The sequence below is a fragment of the Elephantulus edwardii genome, unplaced genomic scaffold (genome assembly GCF_000299155.1).
Source record: "Elephantulus edwardii isolate Elephantulus edwardi_28Jun2011 unplaced genomic scaffold, EleEdw1.0 scaffold00420, whole genome shotgun sequence".
Lineage (NCBI taxonomy): Eukaryota > Metazoa > Chordata > Mammalia > Macroscelidea > Macroscelididae > Elephantulus > Elephantulus edwardii.
In genome coordinates this window covers 529,841-552,198 of record NW_006400170.1, presented here as the reverse complement: position 1 = coordinate 552,198, position 22,358 = coordinate 529,841, and the positions used below count along the sequence as shown (strand labels likewise).

The 22,358-nt window shown below is 43.9% G+C and overlaps 1 protein-coding gene across 1 annotated transcript in view; it reads right to left on the bottom strand.

Moving 5' to 3' along the window:
* The window catches only part of SIPA1L2 (signal-induced proliferation-associated 1 like 2), a 133,024-nt gene extending 113,813 nt beyond the window's left edge, over positions 1–19,211 (bottom strand). Inside the window, exon 1 of the mRNA XM_006902508.1 lies at positions 17,735–19,211. Coding sequence (XP_006902570.1) covers positions 17,735–19,211 — 1,477 coding nt within the window. The remainder of the gene's footprint in view (positions 1–17,734) is intronic.
* Between the last annotated feature and the right edge of the window lie 3,147 nt (positions 19,212–22,358).

The window sequence follows — 22,358 nt, the reverse complement described above, 5'->3', positions numbered from 1 at the left end:
AGGAGAATTGTGGCATCAGGATTGGTGGAAGGTCTATTAACAATCTCCGTTATGCAGATGACACAACCCTGCTTGCTGAAACTGAGGAGGACCTTATGCATTGAAGACATAGTGACTGAAATAATGGGCTTGGGAACATCTGAGTTCGTGTGAATGGCACAGGATAGGTCCAAGTTCAGATCTGCTGTTCACAGGGTCGCAGTGAGTCATCGTGGAACCTACAGAACCTAACAACATGAGAAGCAGCTGATTCAATGGCACCTAAAAACAAAGCCAATAAATCATGAGTTGTTATTATCGTTTGCTGTCAAGTCGAGCACGACCCATAGAGACCCTACTGTTGTTTCTCAAAGTTCATAGAGTTTACAGAGGCATGTAAATTACACTCCAATGGCATTGTCTGGTAGTAATGGCTTTGTAAAACCTCCAGTGGGAATAACTCATGTCGTGCTAGAACAGGAATGTGTGAAAGGTCCTGGTGCCAGAAACGCTGTAGGGATTTCCTGAGGAAGGAGGGCAATGTGGTTGTCTTGCCGCATGCTCCAACAGGAGCTCACATATTTTTATGTCCTATTGCAGAAGTGACCAATATTCACAAAACTTTTTATTTAATACAATACACTTTATTTTCTTACAGTTGTGAAGGTCACATATTTAAAGTCAGTTTCTCTGAGAGGAAACCAAGGTCCCTGGGAGGAGAGACTGCGTCCTCTGACTTTTCTAATTTGAGAACTGGATTCCTGGAATGCCTTGGCTCTGGGCCCACCTTCTGTCTTCAAGGCCAGAGCATCCTTCTGCGATAGTCATGGCACCTTCCTCTGTATAGAATCCCCTGCTGCCTCTTCTCAGGGCCTTTGTGACTGCCTTTGGGGTCCAGCCTGGGTATCGAGGATAATCTCCCCATCCACAAGTACTGCTCACATCTGTAAAGTGTCTTTTGCTATAGAAGGTAACAGTCACAAGTCCCGAGGCTGCACACTTGGAAATCCTTGAGAGTTTATTGTGATGTCTACCACACACATTTCTTTTAATTTACACTTAGGGTTGCTATGAGTCATCACAGACTTGACTGCATATAACAACAAACAATAGTGACCAAGACACAGTGCCTGACTTCAAGAGTTTGCAGTTTTGGGGTAGTAAGAATAGATTCAATGCATACAAACATTCTTTCTATGCTTTTCATGCAGTGAGTTCAGAATTAAGAATCCTTCATGAGGAGGGGACACAGCACTTCTGCAGCCAAAGATAACGACACAAAGCCCATCATCTCTACTGACTTATTTGATAACATATGCAAATGACACAACCTGGTTTGTGTACTGCAAAAAGTCAAGGACTTCAGTCTCCAATATAGGTTGAAACTCAACATCACTGCACCAGCTGTCAGGAAATTAAAAGACGAATTATAATAGGGAAATCTGCTGTCAATGACCTCTCCAAAGTGCTAAGGAACAATGATGCCAGTCTGGAGACGAAGGTATGCTTGATTCAGTCCATGGTCTTTGTAATTGCTTGGTTTGCATCAGAGAGCTTGTACTAAGAACTGATGCCTTTGAGTTGTGTGGTGCTGGAGAATAGTACTGAAAATACCACAGACTATCAAGAGAACAAACAGGTCTGTCCTGGAGAGGCTGAAAGCAAGTTGCTTGTTGGAGGCAAGGATTTTGAAGCTCTGTCTCACATACTTTGGGCATGGTGCCAGGAGGGACTAGTTCTTGGAGAAGGACATCATGCTTGGAAGTGTAGAGGGACAGCGCAGGAGAGAAAGCTCCTGGATGAGATGGACTGACACAATAACTGAGATAATGGGGCTTGGGGTGTCAAAGACAGTGAGACTAGCTTAGGATATGGCAGGGTTCAGCGCTATTGTGCAGAGGGCCACTATGAGTCACAGGTGACTTGATGGCACATACAACAACATGATTTTAAAGAAATGTAGGCCTCAGTGGCCTAGCAGTAGGGATCTGCACTGCTAATCTGAAAGCACATGGTTTGAATCCATCAGCTGCTCCACAGCAGAAAAGATGGGCAATTTCCTTCCTTATGATTACTGCCTCTGAAAACTTGCTGGAGGGTCAGCTATGGTTGGTTCTGACACAATGGTACATAACAACAACAACATCACGAACATCATCAACAGTAACTCAACTCATCTGTATACCAATGTTCATAGCAGTGTTATTCACCATCACAAGAACATGGAAGCAGCCCAGATGTCCAACCACAAATGAATGGATTGGGAAATTATAGTACATTCACACAATGGAGCACTATAACACAGCAATAACACAAAAACACAGGAGCAATGATTTTGTAAAATTATCACCTAACTTGGGAGGGACTGGAGAGCATTATGTTGAGTGAACTAATTCAGTCCCACAAGGACAAATATTGTATAAAACCATTACTGTCGAATAAGTATGAGGAGAGGATGGGAGCAGAGGAGTGAGGATGTGCAGGGGGAGGGGAGAGTTGTACAATTTGATGGGTGGGAGCGGTGAGGGAAATTGGAAGACTCTGTTCTGGAAAACAAAGTATTCTAATTTTGTAAATAAACTGGTCTAATAAATAAAAGAAAAAACAAATACATAAAACACAGTAACTCAATACAGTCATGTCATGTCATAACAGACTTATAGCTGATTCTCCAGCGAGTTTTCACAGGCTGTATATTGCACCGGAAGAGACTTCCCATCTTTCTCCTGTGGAGCAGCTGGTGTATTTGAAGCACCAGAGAGGCAACATGTTTGGGTTAGTAACATACTCTATGAGGCACCAGAGCTCCATCCACAGAGAACTGCCAAATATTCATGCTGGATTGATAACACAGCATTCAGGACAGAAGATGAGTGATATCATTTAGCCAGATGGATCTTGACTCAAAACAATGAATAGGAGGAAGATGTTTACCAGTGTTTTCTTGACAATGTGGCCTAGTGGGTAAGGAGTGTTCTAAAAGGCACATGGTTCTCATCCACCAGCAGCTCCTCAAGAAAAAAATGGGCACTGTCCTCCCATGTGATTTACCGCTTCTGAAAACATGCTGGAGGCTTAGCTATGAGTCAGTTCCAATTCATTGGGTTGGAACCAACTCTGAGCTGATCCTCCGGTGGGTTTTCAGAGACTGCATCTCATGGGGGGAGAGTGCCTATCTTTCTCTAAAGTAACAGTTGGTGGATTCAAACCATTTGCCTTTGGTCTGACAGCACAGCTCCTTACCAGTAGGCCACCAGAGCTCCCTTCTCTAAGGTATAGTTACCTAAAAACAAACCAAACAAAAACTTTATTACCAGTGAATGATTCTGACTCTGGAAACTACAGGACAGAGTAGAAAGAGCCCATCAGATTGCCAGATTATAATCTAATGAAAATAAAAATACTACATTTTTCTGCACTGGTGATTTTGAACTGCTGACCTTTTGTTTAACAGCTACACACTTAACTACTACTTGTGTCACCAGGTGATCTTTATAACCACCCAAGAAAGGTTAAATTGTATTCTTGATAAGATGCCTGAAGAACACAGTGGCATATATAAATATTTCATTGGATAATTTCCACCACAAACTATACTTTTTCAAGTGTGCATACTCAACATACCCTATTTACCAAAAAACAGGCACATTAAAGGCGAGAAAAGGCCCTTTAAGCTGACCTCCCAAACCTAGACAATTTCCATTTTCAAATCCTCACATTAAACAGCCACCACACACCCCTCTGAATGCAAGTGGAGAGGGGGCATTTCTGCTGTTTACAAGCATCACACCTGTGGACTTAACTTTTCCAAGAGAAATCCACATGCTCCCTCTTTCTACAGAGAATGCAGCAGGCTGCCTTAAAGTTTTTCTAAAGAAACCAAATTCCTCTGCATCAGAATGTAACCTACAGACCAGCTTCAGCAGGGTGTCTCCACACACCAGGAAAACTTAACCCTTCCAAGTAATACTCTGTATTGCTTTCAAGAAAAATCATACTCCATCTGTAAGCAGAGGACAATGAGAAAACCTTAATCAGAAGCTGTGTGTAGATTCTGACCCATCCTCATTCCAAAGCAAATCCTTTCCATGTCATTGCTTCAAGGGTAAATCTAATAAGATCTTTCCCTGGCAGAGAGAAAAGATTGTCAGGACTATGGAGAAACTGAATGAAAATCTCCATTTCATGCAAAATTTAACAGGTCAAGATGAAATAAAAAATCATTAACAAGACTGCAGTGGAGAAAATGATATTGCAGGTCCATGCCGCATTCTGACTGTTCTTAATGGAGAATAAAAACAGAAGCTAAAAAAAAAAAAATAATCTAAAGAAGAAAACAAAAAATGTAGCTATAGGGATTCTCGCCCAGAGACTGTTTCCAGACGCTGAAATAATGTGAGAGGAGATTTATAGGGTTCACTACTATGGGAGGATCACAATGCAGAGGGCTCCCTGCAGTCAAGTACATGTCAAATGATTTATCAAAGTGCACTAAGTGGGTCACAGAAACATTTACACACACATCCTCACACTCGCTGCAGTCCAGTGGGAGCCAACTCACAACTGACCCTCCAGTGTAATCAACACAGGAGGAGACTGTCCATCGTTCTCTCACAGCACAGCTGGTGAGTTCATACTGCTGCCTCTGGGCTGGCAATACAGCTCCTTCTCTACATATGCCACCAGAGCTCCCTAAAACTGTCAAATGCACAATCAACACTTTTCTTGCTGTTTTTCCCCCTATCAAGTACTGTTTACAGGATCTGGGTTTTCAACAGCCAGGAGCTCCGTTACTGCTCAGTATACCTGAGGTGACAGCGTTTGCTGTTTCAAAATTCCTACTCATAACCTTCTTTTCTCATTTCCCTCTAAATAATTGTATCCCTGCAGCTTTATTTACCTTCCCTGTTTATAACATACCAGGAGTTACAAAAAGTAAAAAGAGCCAGTGAATAAATGAATGAAAGAATAAAACAGCAGAACCTGCATTCACAGATGATATTAATACTCATTTAAAAAATGCAAAAAAAAAGTCCAATACCCTCCTAATGTTTCAGTCTGATTAATGAATTTACCATGGCGGTAGAAGGAGAAAGCAATACATTTTTGCTAGATGAAGGCTCTATGGGAAAATTTAATTAAAGTATAAGCTAAACTTGAAAGATTTTAGGCATTATAATAAATAAAAACAATTATTATGTGTCATTGAGGTGACTACAACTCATAACTATGTACAATAGCTCTGAACTCTGATCTTGAGCCAATTTGTCTCTGATACACCTGCCCTCACTGGCCACAGTCACTGCATCAATTCACCTCATCCAGGACCTTCCTCTCCTGTGCTGTCCTTCTCCAAGGATTGGCCCTTCCTGGCAACTTGCCCAAAGCATGTGAGGTAGAGCTTCACAACCAGAATACTGGTTTCACCATCTTTAGGACAGATTGTTCACTTGGCAGTCCATAGTATGCTCAATACTCTTCTCCAGCACAACTCAAAGACACTGATCCTTCTTCTGTCATCCTTAGACAGTGTCCAGCTCTCTGATGCACAGCAAGTGACTTAGAAGACCATGGCTTGGGTCAGGTGGACCTTGGTCTCTAGACTGACATTGTTGCTCCTTAGCACTTTGGAGAGGTCCCTGACAGCAGACTTTCCCAAAGCAACTCATCTTCTTATTTCCTCCTGACTGCTGCTGCTGCCAAGAGCACTGATTGTGGATCTAAGTAAGAGGAAATTGTTAACAACCTGAATCTCTTCTCCATCTATCATGATGCTGGACAACTGGCCCAGTGGTGAGAATCTTTGTTTCCTTGACATTGAAATGCAGTTCACAGTGAAGACTGCAGTCTTTGACCTGCTGCAGCAGATGCTTCAAGTCCTTCTCAGTTTCAGCAAGCAAAATTTGTCATCTCTACCTGACACAGGTTGTTGTTAAGTCTTCCTCCAATACTGATGCCACATTCTTCTTCATAAAGTTCAGCTTCTGGATCTGTTCCACATGCCAACTGAAAATGTATGCAGAAACAAATTGTGATGAATGAGGAAATTCAAGATGCTCTGAAGGAAGTGGAGGGAAAAAAGACCCCATGAATAGATGGAATACCAATTGATATATTTCAGCAAACCAATGTGCTCACAAGGTTGTGCCAAGAAATCTAAAGGACAGCCACCTGGCCAACTGACTGGAAGAGATCCATATTTATTTCCATTCCCCAAAAAGGTGATCCAACAGAGTGTGGAAATTATTGAACAATATCACTATTATCACATGTAAGCAAAATCTTGAAGATTATCCAAAAACAACTAAAACAGTACATTGACAGAGAGCTGCCAGAAATGTCAGATGGCTCTTGGTTGAAAGCAAGAGAGTAACTGAATAAGGTCTATTTGTGTTTTATTGACTATGCAAAGACACTTGACTATCTGGATCACAATAAATTGTGGCTATCATTGAGAAGAACTGGAATTCCAGAACACCTGATTGTGCTTATGTGAAATATAAATAATAGTACTACTAAACATATTGTAACTAATTTCATCCTCCCCAATGATAAAGAGCTCTGCTGGCCTAGTGGGATAGAAATGCATTGCCAATCCAAAAACAGGTGTTTCAAATCCACCAGCTTCTCTATGGCAGAAAGATTAACAATCTCCTCCTGTGCTTTTTATAGCTGCTAAAAACCCACTGCAAGGTCAGTTGCACTGGTTCTTTCTCAAAGACATGTTAATGACAATTCCTATAAAGAAGCAGTGCCATTACTACCCCAGCTTTACAGGTAATGAAGCCCCCAAAGCTCAAGTGGCCTGCCATATTTCCCATCACTAGTGAGTAGGCTCAGGGCTGCATCTGATGGAGTAGGTCATTTGAAACTGGTATCCCATCAATTCCTAGGGCCTTATTTTTAACCAATGCTTTCAATATAGCTTAACTTTGATTATAGGGAGCATGGGTGCCCTACTGACAAGAAGCTGTGCTGCAATCCCTAAGGCACACTGTAAGTCCACCAGCTGCTCTGTGGGAGAAGGATGGGCAATCTCCTCCTGTGTGATTAACTGCCTAAGAACCTGCTGGAGGATCAGCTATGGGTTAGTTCTGATTTGATGGCACACAACAACAACAACAGAAGCTGCAGCAACTGTTTTCTTTCCATCTTCTTTTGATGCTTCCAAATCATTCAAGATTTTCCCCACTGCATCTCTCAGTACTGCAACTTGAGGCTTGAATATGTTTTTGAGTTCTTTCAACTTGAGAAACACCAAGCGAGTTCTTCCTTTATTCTCCAACTTGAGCTCTTTGCACACTCCTTTATAATACTTTGTTTTGTCTTGCCAAGATGCCCTTTGAAATCTGCACATTTCTTTTACTTCAGCATCTCTCTTTTGTTTTTACTTCACCATGCTCTCGTGCAATTTTCAGAGTTTCTTATGACATTTTGTTTTCCCTCTTTCTTTTCTGTTTCAGTAATGACCTTTTTCTCTCATGGATGATATCCTTGATGTAATGACCCTTTGCTTCACAGATGATATCCAAGATGTCATCCCACAACTCAAGTGATCATTGGTGTTCAATGTCTCAAACCTGTTTTTAAGATAATTTTTAAATACAGGTGGTACAGACTCAAGGTCATGCTGTAGTTGTTGACGACTTGTTTTCATTTTCTTCAAGTTCAATTTGAACTTGCAAGTGAGTAACTGATGGTCTGTTCCAGGCACTACCTGGCCTGTTTTGACTGCTGATATGGAGCTTCTCCATTGGTGCTTTCCATAGTGTAGTCTTACTGTAAAAGCAGCAAAATGCTAGCAAAATTTCCTAAGTAATACTTACATCAGGCAAACTCTAAAGACATATTTACTCAGTCACTCTCACTGACCTCAAGTCAGAACTGACTCAGAGCTGACCCTCCACGTGCTTTCAGAAGCTGTAAACTGCACGAGAGGTGACCACCAATCTCTGTGTGGATGGTGGATTTGAATTGCGGGAGAGGGACCACCTTTGGGTTAGCAGTACAACTCTTTACCCACCAGGCCAGCAGCAGTCATGTCTGAAAGCTGGTCTCTCTTCCTATAGATGTGGCTGAGCCTTGGCTCCACTTCCTACACAACATGCTGCAAAGACTCAGTGACCCTTCGGCCCCCGTATTATTTTTGGGTTTGAAATAGCATAAGTCTCTGGCAAGCTTCCCATAATGTGCAAAAGGTGGGCCCCGAACTAGCCCTCACAGTATGCAGGCAGGACAGAAAGCCCAAGTACACTGCTGTTGCTGGCCACAGGGCCTGATGCCAGGACATAGGGACACTGTGTCCGGGAGCTCAGTGGGGGCTCTGTTCACAGAGGAAATGCTGACCAGGCCAAGAGGTGACGACGTGAGAAGCTGGCATCCACCGAGGGAGGAGTCTGCATCTCAGAATAGCGCTACTGTCCCATGGTATTCAGTTCACCGTATGAATTTAATAGTGTCCAATGGTCATTAAGTCCCTTCAATGGCTGTGGAGAGCTGGGGTGGGCGGGCCAGCCCCAGGAATGAAAACTGAAAGCAAGTGCAGTCATGCATTTCTCTCTGTTGAGGGTCATTTGATATGTAAAGGTATATTCTTGCCTACAACTGTCACATTAGTGAAACCCAAGTAGACATATTTAGAATGGGTAGCAACCTTCACATCTTTCCCTGGGGCCCACTCCACCATACATTCTCTTCTTTGTCCTCCTGCATCTCTCAGCCATTAAAACCAAGTACTACCTTCTAAATAACAAATAAACAAGACTTTCTTTTTAGAGCACAAAGTCTAACAAGTCTATGATTCATGCCACAGAGAAGTTACTCTGTTGTTGTTGTTATGTACCATTGAGTTGACTCCGATTCATAGCAACCCTACACACAATAGCTCTGAACCCTGCTCTATCCTAAGTCAATTTCATTGTCTCTGACACATCTACTCCCAATTACCCCAAAGAGTCAATTCATCCCAGGGTCTTCCTCTTTTGTGTTGTCCCTTCACCCTCCCAAGTATGACGTCCCTCTCCAAGGACTGGACCCTTCTTGCAGCATGTCCCAAGTATAACAGATGGAGCTTCAAAATCCTTGCCTCTAAGGAGCAGCCTGGTTTCACCTTCCCTAGGTTGGACCCGTTCTCTTAAGCAGTCCAGGGTATATTCAGTACTCTTCTCCAGCACCACAACTCAAATTTATTTTTCTTCTATCATCCTTAGTCATTGTCCATCTCTCTGATGCATAGCAAGTAACAGCGAAGACCATGGCCTGGCTCAGGTGCCCCATAGTCTCTACACTGATATCATTGCTCTTCAGTACTCTGGAGAGGCCCTTGACAGCAGATTTCCCCAATGTAATTCGTCTTTTGACTTTCTGGATGCTGGTACCAGGAGTGTTAATTGTGGAGCCAAGCAAGCTGCACTCTAAATGTGATTTTAAAAACCCTAACACTCAAACGCATTGCCCCAGGGTCAGAAATTACTCCTTGCTGACCCACCAGCGGGTATTTGGAGGCTGTAAATCACCGAGACTGCTCGTGTTTCTCCTGCTGCTGGTAGATAAACCACCTGACACGTGTGGCATTTTGAGTTGGGAGCACAATTCCCCAGGGACTAAGCACCAAAGCTCCCTGAATATAGGGACACTTACTACAGTAATTCCTGATAATCCATATAAGGTAGAGACCTGCCACAGAACAAAAAGAAAAATCTTTTCCAGATATCATGCTAGTATGAGCAGAGGGTCAGTGAAGGGGCAGAAGACCCTCAGGAGACATATGGACACAGTGAGGGCAGTGATGGGTTTACGTGTCCAGAGATCATGACGATGAGTGCTGGGCATGAGGTCACTACTGAGCTGCAGCCACCTCGTGCTGACTGAGGACACTAACAGAGCTACAGAGAAGGGGTAGGGCTGCTCCCTGTCAAGGGTGGGCACTTCTGAGACCCAGTGAAGCAAGGCAGTTGGCTAAGGCCGGCTCTGACAGGTTCCACTGCATTAGCAGCTTAGAGCTCCCCTCCCCTCCGCCACCCTCCCCCCATCGTGCCAGAACCACTCATAGCTGAACCTCCAGTGGGTTTTCAGAGACTAACCACAAAGGAGGAGATTGTCTATCTTTCTCCCACGGAGCAGGTGGTGGATTCAAACCGCCTGCTTTTGGGTTGGCAGTAAGAGCTCTCTTTAATGTGTCTGTCAGAGAGATTAACTGAGACACAGATTGGTTCAAGGATCTTCCCAAAGCCCAGCTGAGATGTGAGCTCAACTGAGAGTCTGACTCCAAGTTCGTGCTCTCAGCTGCTAAGAAGCTGTAGCTCTTGCCATTTACAAGCCCCACTCACAACAGTCACCTCCAACCATCCTTAACATGATGGGCACGGCTACCTACACACAAACAGAAGTCATATCCACGGATCTCACTAACAAGAGCCACAATGTCATTAACATGAAAAGGACACATACCTACTGAGAGTATTCACATGCACAAATCCCCCTTACAACAAACATCATGTCATTAACCTGATGGGCACTGCTATCCACTGATGGAATTCACATTCACAGGCCTCCACTAACAACTGTCCTTATCATGATGGGCATGATTACTCACAGATAAAGAGAAGTCACATGCACAGGCCTCCACTGAAAACCACCACTACGTCACTGACATGATGGTCATGACTGTCCACTGACAGAATTCTCAAGCAACAGAAATAGCAACTTAGCATGAAGAAAAGAGATATAAGAGAGCTAGTAAATAATTTCTACATGCATTTTTTTGTTTGTTTATTGAGCATATTTGCAAACACTGCATTTTTCTTCAGTTAAAATACTAATGAACAATAAAAAATGGCATTGGAGTAAAGGCTAAGTTAATAGAGAAGGCAAGAGAAATAACTCAAAGATCCCAACAGGAAAGGACTCTAAGGAATATTCCCAGTTTGCCAGAATCCCCATGGGGTCATTCCTGCACAAGCTGCTGTGTCCTCACGCAGCACAGGTCCGAGTGGACAGACAAAGCCAGGGGCCTTTAGAGGGGAAAGGCAGGCATGCAGTGTAGGCAGGGACTGCAGAGTGGACAGTCCTAACCTGCACCGGGCCATGGATTCACCTTTCCCTGGGGGTTCATTTTACTCTTTGGAGAAATCACTTGTGAAAAGAATTCTAATCTGCCCCCATATCCAGAAATCTTGTGAAGCTTAAATGAAAGATAAATCAATGATGCTTCCTCTGGTGAGTTCCTTCTATGAGAATCAGCACAGAAAGAGAATTCGCTGAGGCATGACAAACAGACCCAGGGCTGCCGGAGCAGCAGGCTGGACAGGGAGAGAGCCGGCCAGCCAAGAACGTGTCTCGTGTACACTACAAATCATCCCTGTAACATCAAGTCCAGCTCCACAGCCAGAACTGCCATGAGCTGCAGCCTTCTTTTCCTGGATTCCTATGGTCAGGAGAGGTGGTAAGTCTGGCATAACAGTCTTACTCTGCGATTTCAGGGGAGCTTGGGGGGACAGACCGCCTTGGGCATTCTAAACCATCTCACAGATAGTTCACCAAATGTGTATATTTTCAAGGGGAATGCTCTCTCAAATTTCCATAAAGGCACAAGAAATAGTATATCCAAGTGCTAAAAATTCCCCACACTACTCAAGGAAGTTGGAGGGGAACCCAGCAACTCCCCCCCCAACAACAGATCTGTGTACATACAGAATGCTATGTTAGTTCAGTAAAGTAACATAGTAACACAACTGTAAATTTGGTCATTTTAAGTGCCACATAGAAATACTTCTATTTTAAAGACACAGTTTCATTGCAAACAAATATAATCATGAATTAATTTTTAAAATGTAAATAAGCTGTTTTACATTTTAAAAGTTTCAGATTTAGAGAAATTAAAAAGATAATAAAGAGTTCTTATATTCTTCTCATCTGGTTTCCTCAATAATTAGCATCTTACATTACTTTGTTATTTTTATCACAATTAATAAAACAACAGTGATGCATCACTACTAACTAAAGTTTGTATTTCACTGATACTTCTTAGTGTCTACTTCCTGTCCATCTTCTGACCCAGGATGGTCATCTAAGGCACCACACTAATGTTCAGGTCTATCTTCTGTCCCAGGAGGCCATCTAAGGCACCATACTAACGTTTAGCTATCATGTCCTCTTAGTTACTTCTGAGTCATTACAGATTCTAAGCTCCTTGCACCTTGGCAGCTCTGACGAGAACTAGTCAGCATTTGGTAGAAAATACCCTTTGATGGTATTTGTCTCATATACTTCGCAATCAGACTAGGGGTCTGGATTTTTGGAAAGAAGATCACAGAGGTGAAGGGTCACTTTCATCCGGTCATATTAAAGGTGCATACTTTTGTTCATAGGGTCGCTATGAGTTGTGCTCCACTCAAAGGCAATCAACAACAACAACAACTATCACCATTCCTTCTCCTTTAAACAATGGCCTTGACCTAATAGGCTGAGACAATGTTTGCCAGATTCTTCCATATGAAGTTACCTTCCCTCTCTGTTCATATTCTATTCTTTAGAAAAGAGTCACTAAATATAGCTCCAAGTCAAATGGGGGAGGGAGTACAAGAATATGACTTCAACTCTCATAATGATAAGCACCTTTGGAAGCACCGATACCTTGGTAAAATGACCACGCAGCGGCACATACGTTAGTATTCATCCTGCAGCTACAAGGGGCAGGGAGGGCGGTTCCATACCGCTGGGATTCTGTCAATCTGATATAGGTTTTCCTCTTTAGGCAAAGCAAACAGTCATTAAGCCAACTGCAGAGATCATGGTAGGCAAATAACTTGGCTTTTCTCAGTGTGCCCACGGCAGATGATGATAATTGATAATAACTATTAAAATGCTGATGTAGCTTTATGAATAATGACATGGAAGGGTGATCATGAAAAAGCAAGTTTCTTAGCAATAATAAGGTTAGGTGCCTTTTCCATGAATTTAATTGTATTAGAAAAAACCTACAAGGATAAAGATGAAATTATTCGGTAATTATGTCTGATGAAGTTGGGGGGTGATTTCACTACTTTTCCCTCTCTACAATTCCCTATTGTAATGATATCCTCCTTATACACTTTAAAGTGGCTAACTCTATGCATAGTGAGCATCTAGCTACATTTTCCCCAAATGCAGAGGAATGGTGTAGTTAAACAACGATCCAAAGGCTCAGAAAATAGTTTAGTCCTCCCAAGTCACTCCGTGGCTGCAGCCAAGGAGGTTGTGCTGTATTTCTCTCTGGTTTCATCTCTACCCGCAACCAATTTCTTCCAGCACCATTCCTGTCTATGTGGCATGAGCTTTAGAACATCTGTGCAAGCCCCCAGCCGCCTCTCTGTGCCTTCCTGGTACCCAGCACTGGGTTTAGGTCTGCGCTCCAAGGGCCACATGGGACTAGAAGGTGGTATAATAGCCTACTGCTGTGATACAGGGAAGACCACAGGCCTGTGGGATGAGCAGGTCAGAGCCACATGGGCAGTCAGCAATAGCACGCAGAATCTTTATCAAAGGTCCTGCCTTCATCATGGACTCTCTGAAAAATGTAGAAGTCAGAGAAGGTGGCAGAATTACACTCTGGGTTCCCCTGGAAACATGATGTTTTGGCAAGCACAGCCAATTCTTCATCCTGGTCACTGCCAGGGAATGCAAAGCATATGGCTAAGCATTCAGAGTGCTTGCTACAACCCTCATTCTCTTTAAAACAGCTGTTCACTAAGAGCTAGAAAGATGTGCCTGAACAAGCAGTGCTGACTGTGGCAGGCCACGTCTCTTCATAAATCCTTTTACAAAGCATTAAAAAGCCCCTCAGGGCCTATGTGTCATAGAAACACAGCACAGCATAATGAGTGGGCATTTCCTATTAACCACCCAGAAAAGACTACACCACACTATTAAAGTCCTTTGCTTGAAACATTTCCTAGTAATTGGAAGCCACTAGAAAATAAGATTCACACGGAACTGAAGAACAGATAAAAAAATAAAAGGCACTTCAGATGGTGTCAAGCTATCCTGAGCTTGCTTCCAAAGGAGACACAAACAAACAAGGTTGTTCCTACAACTTAAGGCATGCCTGAAACTCAGAGGACACAGCAGTGTGTGCAGGGCTCAACTCAGAGCCTCTGGCCATCCTGCTGGAGACCCAGCCACACTCCAGAATTGGGGCTGCTGCACCTGCCTGGCTCCAAACAACAGGAGGAGTGGTAGCAAATGCCAGGGTAGCCAATTTCATCTTCAAGTTGCATGGGGCCCGGGGCAAGCGCTAAATATAGGCGAGCCAGGGCACAGTACACAGCTGCACTAGAGAGCTAGCAGAAGCCACTCACACGTCCATTCTCCCTCTCCTGCTGCTGATCCTGCCCACGCCCAGTCCAGTAGCTGGCACAGCAGAGCTTTCTGCAGAACCCAAGGACATGAAGTGACCACAGGAACCTGCCTGCTTCCTCCTTTTTTGCAGGGTAACAAATCAGCTTTGCAGAAGCAGGGATTTACAAAAGGCTAGCAAGGCAAATGTGGGGGCCCAGGTGGCGTGGACCTTTGAGACATGGACCTGGGCAGAGTGTGCTCACGCAGTGAGCCTGTGTGGCGTGCACATCGGCAGCAGGGACTCAAGAAGTGTGGACCCAGGCTGTCCTGACACCACGTACAGTTCAGGAGGCAGCACTCTGACTTGTTCCAGGAGTCACAGCACAGCCGGCGTGAGCTCACACACACGTAACACAGCATAGGCCCAAGTCCACCCTCACACTCTTGCCTGAAGCTTGTTTAACTTGAACCTCACAGTCCCCACTAACATGTTTGGCTGTTTCCACAGTCCTGGAAAATTATAAACAAAAATCAGGGAAGGTATAGCAAATCAACCACTCACAGGGAACTCTTTGTCAAGAAGTGACTGCTGAGAGCTCAGGGAGAAACTACAAAAATCAGTCAGGAGAATAAAAGTCCAGTACCCTAAAATCATCTCTCAGAACAGACCTGGGGATGTAAAAGAGTCAAGTGGAGATGACTCTGGATCCAGGACACATTAACTCTTTCCACCATACACTTTAAGGGGCTGAGAGGGTCATAACAGGTTTAAGGAGCAAAATGCTGAAGTGATGTTGGCACAAAGCATTTGCATAAATATGCCCATATATGCATCTCTGTGTGTGTGTGTGTCTGTATTTCTTAAATTCTAATATTTTAAAGGGTGAATCACAAACTGTTTACAAATCCAAGTTAACCAGGATGAGTCACTGCCTTAAGATTTTAGAACATAATATTTTAAGAGACTTATTTTATTACCGGCCTTGACTTCCCCAGCCAAAACAAAGACTTTAATTAGGAAGTCTATTTTCCTATGTCTCTATTCCTTTCCTAAAGCAGCTGCAGCCCTCAGAGAGGCCCTGCTCTAGCAGTGCTCTGTAAGGGCCTTCAGAACGGTCCCTATGGCCAGTCAATTGTCATCGCCACACAGGCCAACAGCAGAGAAGACCCGAGGTCCTTTTATTCCTGGCAGGATGGCAGGTCATGGCAGTGGTGCTGGTGAAATGGTACCAACCAGAAACAACAGAGGCATCGGAGTTAGCGAAAGAGACAATTGCAGGGCCAAGCCTGCTGGGAAAACTACTTCAATTCCATTATTTTATTACATCATTAAGCATGGATAGAAGTTTAGAGAATTCACATCACCAGGGCAAGTATCTGTCTACTCAGACATGCTGCTTATCCAACATGCTGTCTTCCCATGATTTAAATGACCTCATGATATGAGACACACTGTTTATCCAATATGACTGCCATCTTCATGATTTAAATGACCTCATGATATTAGACACACTGCTTACTCAACACGACTGTCATCCCCATGACTTAAATGACCTCATGATAATAAAACGTTCGGTGCCCAAATCTGGCGCAAGGAAGCAGATTATTAATTGCATAGTTGGAATTTCTCTGGTAAATACATTTATTTTTTTTACATTTACCTTTTTTTCCACTTTCTCTTTTTTTATTAATTTTAATGAAAGTTTACAGAGACTTAGGGTTTCCAGTCATTCATTGTTGCATTTTTTCCTTGCCCACCCAATACGTTATTTTTTTATTTAAGTCAAAGTTTACAAATCATCTTGTAATTTCACTCAACCATTCAAAGTCCCTTTGTTTTATCCCATTAATTTCAATTGATTAAATTAACTAATTAATTACACAGTATAGCCAATTCCTTAATTGTGTATGGGCTTTAATTTTTGCTTCCTCTCCCTTCCTTCTCATCTCTGTTAAACCTCCAAGATTGACTCTACCTGGTCAAGTCTTAGAAACCTGTAACACACAAGGATTTTTTTTTTAAAGCTCCATATTGGTTATATTATAAGGACCATAAAGGGAATTAGTAGCTTCCTGAGGGTTTATCTGCCTCCTTCAACCCTACTCTGTACTCTCTCTCTCTCTTTCCCCCTTTTAAGAAATTACCTTGAGTCTAGATTACATGCTAACATTCTAAACAGAGAGAATAAGTTAAGTGTGCAATTGCTCACACCTGCACACGATTTGTTACTGTCTGTGGCCAGGAGTCTTGCAGTCTGTCAGGTAGGTGTCTGTCAGGTGGCCCTGGGGGAAGAATCAGCCCCCTCTGGTGCTCTGAGGGAGGTGTTGTGGGGGCAGCAGGCAAAGCTGGAAACCGACAGGGCCTTGACAAGAGTGCTCTGCTTCTGGGGAGAAGATGACGCAGGAGGAGGAAAGGAGAGGCACCTGGGCTGTGTCCTTTGGCACGAGGAGTCGCTGACCACCCTGTGGAGCCTGCTTCTCTGCAGGCCTCTATAGCACCTAAGATTCCCATTGCCACAGAATCATTCACCATCCTGATTTAAAGGCTGAGGGTTCAACATGACATCTAAAGAACGCAGTCTTCCAGACTACAGATGTAAATAAAATAAAAAGCAATGTATTCTACCTATTGTTTTAAAACTTTAAAAAACAGTAGCAGGATTTTAAGTATCTTAATGTTTACATGCTTTTGAAAGTGAACTAAAAGAAAAGTTCACATAACTTTTTTGTCTGTTATGTGACTAAAGCTTTGCTTCCACAGGCTCTATTTAACACTTCAGATGCATAGGAAATGTACTGTAGCAGGGGCTACCAAGGCATTTAATTGAAAACGTGAAGAAAATGACACAGGAGAAAAAGCACAAAAACACATCTTAAAAAAAGGAATTCTCAATTACAAAGGGTGCACGAGATGACTGAGAAAAGTCAGTGGCCCTGTGGCACAGTGGCTGAGCAGTGGGCTGCAAACCCCTAAGTGGGAGGATTAGGCCCAGCAGCCATGCAGCAGAGGGTGATAAAGCGTCTGCCCTATAAATATTCAGTCACATTTCAGGAGCCATACGCGGCAGCTCCAGTCTGTCCTAGGCATCACCTCCACATGCCTCAATCAATGTGAGGGCAATGGGTTTGGTTTGGGTTCATAGGGTGAATCAGGGAAAATGTCTTCAGAAGACAGAGATCCAGATTGAGACCAACACTGGTGAGGCTCACAAACTGGAAGAGAGAGAGAGAGGAGACTTCTATGCTAAGACTTACAAACAAGCAGGGGTGGGCCATTCAGAGAACACAGCATCTCTAAAGAGGGTCCACTGAGTTACCAGTGGGTGCCCATGACTACAGTGACCAGTGGCCACGTCCTGCGACCTCCAGAGCTGCTGGAAGTGGCCAGAGCCGACCCTCTCCCAGGGGCCTGCTGTTCCCAGCACGCACCCGGACTTACCTTTGCCATAGAAGAACTTGCGGTAGTAGTAGGCCCCCAGGTCGATGTGCTCGATGATGTACCGCTTCACCTTCTCACGGTGCACTGGCTGGTTCTCCCGCGGCACCTCCAGCACCGAGACGCCTGCGTTGGTGCAGTGAGAACTGAGTGAGGCCTCGAAAGAGCAGCTCTCCCCAGAGCTGAAAGCTGACGAGCTGGCCCTGGTGAGCGCGATCCTCCGGTCGCCCTCGCCGCCAGTCTCATTCCTGAAGTAGGGACAGCTCAGCACCAGCTCGCTACTCTTGCCATCCCCCTCGTCAGCATCCAGGCTCTCCTTGGAGTTAAGGTCCTCTTTGCTGCCTAGTGGGGACTCGCAGGCACCTGGCTGGCCCGTCGGTAGCGGGGTCTGAGATGCGGCTGAAGCCCCCGTGGTGGTGTTTTTCCTCTTGCCCACATTGGCCCGTATGGCCATGGCCTCATTGATGTTAAACAAAATGCTTTGGACATCATAATGTGCAAAGCACCTCTGGCAGTGCCAAGGGCGGACGCCTCTCTCAAGGTGACTGTCCTCCAGCTCAGCCGTGAACTTGAAAGCCTCATGCTCACTTTTCACGGTGCGCAACTTCCGGAAAAGGGATGTTTCCACCGACTCGGACTTGAGCCTCCACTTGAAGGGCTTGTCACGGTCTCCACGCATGAGGAGGGCACTGTCCACGTAGTCCAGTCCTGAAATGCGGACAAACTCCCCTCGGGAAATCTGTGCTGCAGCATGCAGGCTGGGAGAGATGGCAGGGTCGCAGGGGAGGAAGTCAGGGACGCCGAAGGGGACCATCATCTTTGGGTCATAGTTCTCTACACGGTAGCCTCTGAGCATGGCGAAAAAGCTGTCGCCGGACAGGCCCTGGCGGTCGATGGATGACGTGCTGCCATACTCCCGGTGCAAGGCGGCCCCCGTGTTGGGGTTCACGGCATTCTGGTCAAGGACATCCTCAGCATCAATGTCACTGATGGTCACGTCGCTATTGCTTCTTTGTCTGATGGGGTGGAGGCCTCGTTGAGGAGAATGTACAAAGATGTCCCCGATGGTGTATTTCGCCTCCACAAACTCCAGATCAAGCTGGTCCTCATGCTGAGCATCGGCCTGGTCACTCTGGCCATTCTGCATGGCAGCGGCGATGCTCTCGTAACTTGTCTGGGAATGGCTCTCCCACAGGCCCTTGGAGGCCAGCTCCTTGGAGCAGTCCTTCTTAGGAGGCCATTCAGACACTCTCGCTCTTACACCCATCTTGGGCACCACTGGGGTACCATTAGCTGGACCACCACTCTCAGTGGAATTTGAGGCATTTAAAGAAGTAGGAGGTCCCAGGTTGCCATTAATGGCTTTAAATTTCCGAGCAAAATAATCGTCGGACTGCATGATTCTGGGTGGATCCTTGAATTTGGAAGCGGCTCTGCCAAGCTTGTGCTTGTCTTCCTGTGCCTGCCTTGGGTCACTCATGTCTACCCAGGCAACAAGCGCCACGTCCCCTAGGAAGACGGATGGAGTTCCGAGTGCATTGTTGCTTTGAAGCAATATTAAATGTAGACACCCTGAACAACTCCACAGTCGTACAGAGCCCTGGCGGCTGAGCGATTCAAACCCATCAGTCGCTCCAGTGGACAAAGACGGAGCCCCTAGCCTCCATACAAATTCACAGCCTTAGAAATCCAATGGGCAGTTCTTCTCTGTCCTGTGGGGCCACTCTAAGTTGGAATTAACTGGACACAGCAGGTGTGATTTTTGCTCTATACTTACATTTCCCCTTTTCAACCGAAAGCAAGCAATATCTTCAAGAATATGATTTTCCAAAACCAACTTGCTTCTTGCTTCCTGTAATGACTTTGTTCTCTTCAAGTCTTTTCAAATGCACACCTTACGTCATCTGTATTGTATCATGAGTATTTTCTTTACCTGAATGAGACAGAAAATAGTTATCAGCAGTTAATAGACATCAAGTTAGATACTTATATGGGTTGTTGTTAGTTTTGGGTGGAGGGTTTTAAAAAAAATTTTATTCATTTTAATGAACGTTTACAGAGATTTTGGATTTCCATTCATTCATTGTTGCATTTTTTACAATATGGGTTTTGGGGGTTTTTCTTTATCCTTTTCACCTCTTTCCGTTTACTTCCAATTTTAACAAACTGTCAGAAAGGGTGCCATCCCAACGCTTTGCTGAGTACTGTTCCCTTGCTTTCTCTGTGACGGGCTAGAATGCATCACTCTCCCTGCAGGAAGCTCCTGGGCTCACTCACCTCCAGCCCATACCTGAGTACAAGTGCTTCCTCTGTGGCCCATCAAGCTCACATCTACAACCATCTCAACCCTCCTCTCTCTGCAGGCCAGATCTCCCTCTACCCACCCGCAGATCCACACTCCTCTCGGTCAGGAATGATGCTGTTCATCTGTGCACCATATTATCTACTACCAGACATAATTTAAATTAGGTACTCCAGCAATATTTTAATGAATAGATTAGTTTTAAGAGTAGCATCTTCTGCTTACTCTAATTAAGAGAAAACTCAAAATGCTCAGCAGCAAATAGCAAAGATCAATATCTGGTGTTAACAAATGAGAATGCTCTCTAGCAGCCAAATGGGACCTTAGCGTGGGAAGGCAACTGCAAGAATTTGCAGGCTGAAAGAGTACAACTCCCTAGTACTTTATGCCACTAGCAAATTTTCAAGTGGTAAAGGAGCAGTAAGCAGAGTCCGCTGTCGTTTGCTGTTACATGCTGTTGAGTTTGAACCAACTCGTAGCTGCCACCCCGTCCCCTCCCAGCAGTTCTTCAGAGGCTGCAGATTGCCCAGGAAGAGACGAGACTGCTCATATTTCTCCCAAATGCAGAGGTTTAAAGCGTCTCAATTTACTTGTATTGAGGGAAACATGGCCTTATCAATGCTTCTTTTTAATTATAATTCCCTCTTTTAATTAAGGCTAAATTATTTGCAGGTATATATTTCACCAACATCTGAAAATAATTATGGTAATAAAGGTATAATAGATCCTTACCAAAGTCTAAGAAAAGGTTACAATTTACTACCTACTTAAGGAGAAATTATAGTGCTCGTAAGTATGAAAGATTTATTTCATCACCCAATCTATGGTAATAAATGTGAAAAAGAAAACAGATTCAGGAATGAAAAATCTGAGCAGATAAAATGCCATCAAAAAGACTAGAACTAGAACCAGGTAAAATGAAAATTTTACAAATATATACAGGTGACCTGTGAATAACACGGGTTTTAACTACATGGGTCCTTTTATATGTGGGGTTTGTTTGTTTGTTTTTATAAAAAAAGCTACATGGTGCTTGGGTCACCACAAGGATATTTCATCTTAAAAGTGAATCGTAATCACAGTATACAGTGATCTACACCCGGCACATTTTTAACGTGTTTAACACAAAGCCACACATCTTGAATAATACCTTGGGACTCATATGGGGCAACTTAACTAGTGAATTCAGAAATGTTCCCAAGAAGCGGAGAAAACTCACAGCCACAAGAAAAGTTAAATTGCTTGACATGCACTGTAGTTTGAGGCCTGACACTTAAAACAGTTGAATCCAACATACGGGCCACTGTCAAGAGATTCTGTATAGTCATCGCTACAGCTATACCAAGAGGAGTCTAAGCCTTGAACAAAATGTGAAATACCTTTTTTAACTGAAACTAAAAATACTGCTTTAATGTGGGTACAGTAAATCTTAACTAATAGTAGATGACTGGAAACCCAGTGGAGTGTACCATGAGTTGAAAAAGGAATACTCTCAACAAGACGGACAGGCACAGCGACTGCAACAATGGGATGTAAGCACAACAGAGTGGGTGAGGATGGCACAGGGTTTCAATGTGTTGTACATACTGTCAAGTGTATAAAGATAGATTTTTTTGCTGAATTTCATTAGTAGGATTTTAAAAAATGAACAGCTATAGCAAACACAGTTTACAGTAAACCTTTTGAGAGTGAAATCTCTTGAGAATACTGGCTGACTTTGTTTCCTATTCCTCTGTGACAGAAAGCCTCACCTTGGTCACTATGCTCAAGCCATTCTATACCCACAGTGGCAATCCTGTTCCACCTGGGGCTTCTTCATTTTCAAGACCACTTTTCCAAGTTGGATGTCCTTTTCCAGGCAGTGGTCCCTCCTGACAGGATATGTGAGGCACAATGACGGAAAGTTTTTACCCCCTTCACTTTCTTTTTTTTTCCTTTTAAAATTTGTTATTAATTTCAATGAAAATTTACAGAGACTTTGGATTTCCATTAATTTATTGTTGCACTTTTCTCCCCTCCCAACCCTCCCCCCGAGTTCACTACCCTCTTGGAAAAGTAAAATTCTTTCATTGTTATACAAACCCTCCCCCAGGTCCACTCCACTATACATCCTTCGCTCTGGACTCCTGTCATGACAAAAACACCTAATCACATATCCCTCTTAAACAGTTTTCTCCCTCATCTGTTTCAATACATTACACATTATTGAACCCATCTTTCTCAGTCTCCCTCAACCTCAATGTCAGTCCTGTTTTACAACAGTGGCACCATGCAGTATTTGTCCTTTTGTGACTGAGATACTTCACTCAGCATAATGTCCTCCAG